The sequence below is a fragment of the Lycium barbarum genome, unplaced genomic scaffold, assembly GCF_019175385.1.
Source record: "Lycium barbarum isolate Lr01 unplaced genomic scaffold, ASM1917538v2 unchr_scaffold_91, whole genome shotgun sequence".
NCBI classification, from domain to species: Eukaryota; Viridiplantae; Streptophyta; class Magnoliopsida; order Solanales; family Solanaceae; genus Lycium; species Lycium barbarum.
Window position 1 is genome coordinate 20,495 of NW_026843542.1, and position 4,506 is coordinate 25,000.

Consider the following 4,506-nt stretch of genomic DNA (forward strand, 5'->3'; position numbering starts at 1 on the left):
AACTAACGTAGGTTATTTTCCAATTGGGAAATTTCGTTAGTTTATCCAATTTAAAAATGAAATTCAAATTTTAAACTTTATCTTTTATTTATCAATTCAATATTTCTGTTACAATTCAAAATAATATCTCCAACACAATCTGCATCATTTTATCCTCAAATAAAATCAAAATATTTTTATCACTTCATCCACACCACACGGTTTGATCTTTATAAAGAAAAATATTGTGCATATTAGGTATATCAATGGCTGTGCAATTTCATGAATGTGCAGTGTATATCACACTTTTTGTAATCTTTTTACTTGTTAAGTTATTTATAAATTTTGAATCTGAACAAAGTGTGATTTTGAATTTAATGTTGTTTGTGCTTATCTTTCAAATCAAATTTAATAACTTTATCTTTCAATTTTAAAACAAATATCTTAAAATAAGCCAATTCGGACACCTCTCTTAACCCGCCCACACCCGCATTCCCCAACCCGACCCGAGTCATCTCTAACACGCCCAGCCCAATTGAAGTCCATTTCAAAAAAATTCAACATCCTTAAACCCTCTCTCAAAACCCCTGCAAAAAAACCCTTTTGGTCACTGAATTGCAGCATAATGGGCAACCAACGATTTGGCAGAAAACGAGGTTCTTTTTTGTTTCTTTCTCTTTCACTTTAAAATCAAAATCAGATTCTTTGTTGCAATCAGCTTTTACTTATCTGTTTTGTTTGTTTCTTTCTTTCTTTTGTGTGTGGAAAGGTATGAAGAGAAGATATGAAGAGAAGCCTTCAGCGAAGAGTCAGAATGTGAAGAAAAATGGTCGCTATAGTAGAGAAGAAAAGCTCAATAGAAACCCCTCTCCAAGTGCCTCAGGTAAACTCATTCATACCATAATGCTGATTTCAATATAGTTTTCTAAATAATATATATATATATATATATATATATATATATATATATATATATATATTTACAGTATATTGTAAACAATGTTACTAAGGAATAATTAGTGTTAGTGTAGTGGTACTACTAGTGACCGTTGCAGGGCCGGCTCAATGGGAAAGCAACTGTGTTAGGCCCCAAAAATTGGACACCCCAAAAGTCTTACTCCCTTCGTGTCAATTTATGTGACATTCTTTCCTTTTTAGTCAGTTTCAAAAATTTCGATGGATAAAAATTTGGCTTGTTGGTAAGGGATTTTTGCCTAAAAAATAAAAATAAAAATCAAATACATATATACGTATAGAATTTATTAAACAAATTTATGGCCTCTTATTGAGGTTTAGCATTAGGTCACCAATTTCGTGAAGCCGCCCCTGGTGACGGGGAGCGGATGGAAAATATAAGCTACGGGTTAAGCTGAACCTAGTAGCTTTGACTCAAATTGTTTATATGTGCAATCTACTAAATATGTACAAATATTAAATTTCTAACTCAATAACTCAATTGGTCAGTGGGTTCAGTGGCATCCCGAACCCATAAAGTTCAAATCTTGGATCCACCTTGTGACAAGTTGAAGTTTTGGAAATAATATTGAAGTTAGTTTCGAAATATTAGAAATATTTAAAAAGTTATAATTGAAAATGATCGTGAAGAAACTGTTGGCCTAATAATAGTAGCCATAGATGGAATGGGATAACGAGTGTAATAAAAAAATAAAAACGTTTTTTCCTTTGTTTGTGTTCTGTTATTTGCCAAAAGTTCCCATTTTTTTTATTTTTTTATTGTTTTTGGGGTGGGTGGTGGTTAATAGATGATTCAGGAGAAGAAAACTCAGAGATAGCTTCGGAGGAAGAAGTGGAAGCACAAAATGAGGAAGAAGATGTTATGGCTTATAAGGAGCCAACAATGTATGATAGTTTGTTGGAGTCGTTGAGGTAATAAAAAAAATTGCGACTTCTCGTAAGTATTGTTTTAAATGCTTGTATCTATTAAATACTTGTGATCATGATTTCTTGAAGTGTCAATTAGTTACTTTAATTTTGTGTATTTGTTTTGCTTTTTATGTTGAACTACCGAGCTCTATATTCTTTAAATTAAAGCAAAGTCGACATTTTTGAACTACTTCATGCAAGGAAGTCTTTTCTGATGTGAAGGAACTCATAGATTTTCATACTATGTACCCTATCCAACTATTAGGCTTGATAAACAAATGAAGAAAGATTATTATTGCTTCGAGGTGTATGTTCAACCTGAAATGATTAGGCTTGTTGCACATCATGATTCATGAGGACCTTGTGCTCTCTCTGTCTTTTTTATGAGGGATAATGATTTTGCAAATAATTAGTTATGTTCTATGTAAAACAACAATAACTAGGCCTATCAGCATGTGGGATCTTCCAGGGGTTAAACTCGTAGGTATTGGATTGAATATGAATACTTGTAAACAAATGACCTGCTTTCAGTGGGCTGGAGGTTGTGCAAGTATGGGGTTTTTTTGTGTGGGGGGTGGGGGTCGTCTCCAGTACTTGTGTGTGTAGTCAACAGTAAGTATGCCTCAAGCACAAACTGGTCGAGGCTAGCTATATGGATCCACAATATGATTCCGCTCCATTTATTAAGTTCTTTATGATTGCTGAATTGTTTTTGCATTGTTACAACCTTCTTTGAAGCAAAGGATTCTAATGGTTGTAGCACGTGTTGATCCTATTGTCATGTATTTTGGAACCATGAAGCTACTCGGATTATATCATGATAATGGGTGAATTGGGTGCAATTTTAGGACAAAACGAGGAGAATATAACACAGACTCAGAAGAAAGTGGAGACGATGTTGAGGAAGCTCATGGTGCCTCTGATGATGGCAATGAAGGTAAGGCCTTAAGGACTAGTTGGAATTTGCATTTTACTCTTCGTTGTTGTGGAAGTTATTCCTTGATGTTTTCCTTATCAGAAAAAAAGTTATTGCCTGATGCTTTAGTTATCGAAAGTTATTGCTGGATGTTTCATGTTCTTTATTTGCTCTTATAATCCACAGTCTTTGAGTTTCTTTAGACGGTCATTGCTGCTTCGAAGTTATTTAGGGAGAGACTGGGACTTTTAACGCATATAAGTGAGATTGGAAACTAATGGTCTTTAATAAATGTCAACTCTACAGCTGATCTGAATTTTTCTTTGAACATTTACTTTATAACTGATCTCTAACTAGGTTGGACCTTTTCCTTCTCAATGTTTATCAAAAGCGAAAAGCGCAAAAAAGCTCTAAGGTGAGCCTGGGGCTTTAAGCGCAAAACGCAAATAAAGCGTGGGCTTTAATGAAAAAAGGCACAATGGTGCAAAAGTACAAATATATATATGTTTAGTCAAAGCCTACTAATAATAAGCATGAATAACAAATATATGGACAAAGAAATTGTAAGAAATTACGATAAAGTTAAATATCATTTTCTACTGTCACGTTTTCAAGAGAGGCTCATTGGCAAGGAAAAGAATGTCTTAGAGCCTTGATGATGACACTGAAGCGCACATAAAGCGAGGCAAAGCGCTCAACATGCTTTGAGCCTCGCTTCAGGGCTTAAGCGCGCCTTTAATAACACTGCTTCTTCTTAGCTACGTTTATCATCCTCAGTAGATTATACTTGATATTTGAGTAGTGAAGACCATTAAGAGAGGCAAAGCTTGCAATTTTTGAGGCAAAGCTTGAAATTTTTGACTGGGAAGAGTACCATAGCAGTTTTTGGGTCTTCAGCGTGCCATTTGTATTCACGAAGAACTTAGATTGCAGGCACCAGCACAACCTTCTATCCTTTCTTGTCAGTTCATCATAGTTTTTTTTCCAGCTTAAGCTTTAAAATGGAGACTTATTAAGTAGGCGACCAAATATTGATTCGAGAGGGACTATTTTTATGGAGAGATATATCTTTATGTCAACTGGGGTTTCTTGTTTTCTCAAAGAACAGGAGTATGTTAAATGTCTTGCTGCTAGATCAATAACTTTAGGATTCTTTTTCCTATTGATGCAACACAAAGAGTTATGGTTTTCAACTCGATCCTAATAATATCATTTCCTGCGGGTTTAGTATTTACTTTTCTAGTAAAAAATGACTTGCTGCTCCTGGCTTTTGTCACTTGGTGTCAGTTGGGTTTATGGGTTACTGATATACAATACATGCTAAGTTTTGTGTACATAGCTGGTATTTTCCTTGACGAACCAATGTGATAAGTAAGATTTGGGAGTGTCTTTCTTGTCTTAATTGTTTTATGCGGAGAGAACAGAAGAGTTTCTTATGAGTTTTAGTAGTTGTTTAGGTAATATTTCAGTTGAAGTTGAAAAAGAGAGTATTTGACGTTGAAACTGAAAAAAAGTGCTCGGAAGTTGAAGTTATGTTTGGCCATGGATGTCACTTCACCTTCAAATCAGCAAATTGGTATTTTCAGTATTCCATTTGAAGTTCAAATACTATATGCGTGAGTATTTGCAAATAATGAAATGGTATATATTACCTAACGGGCCCTAAACTGCATGGTGGAGTAACAGAGTTCTCTTTTCTTCTTTTATGTTTTTGTCTTAAACAATTT

General features: G+C 34.5%; 1 protein-coding gene across 1 annotated transcript; it reads left to right on the forward strand.

Moving 5' to 3' along the window:
• The first annotated feature begins 464 nt into the window (after window positions 1-464).
• Window positions 465-2,973, forward strand: LOC132625792 (uncharacterized). The gene is made up of 4 exons (XM_060340361.1): window positions 465-635; window positions 749-862; window positions 1,743-1,866; window positions 2,712-2,973. The coding sequence occupies exons 1-4, from the start codon at window positions 605-607 to the stop codon at window positions 2,956-2,958; spliced, it is 516 nt and encodes a 171-aa protein (XP_060196344.1). The 5' UTR covers window positions 465-604; the 3' UTR covers window positions 2,959-2,973.
• The last annotated feature ends 1,533 nt before the right edge of the window (window positions 2,974-4,506 follow it).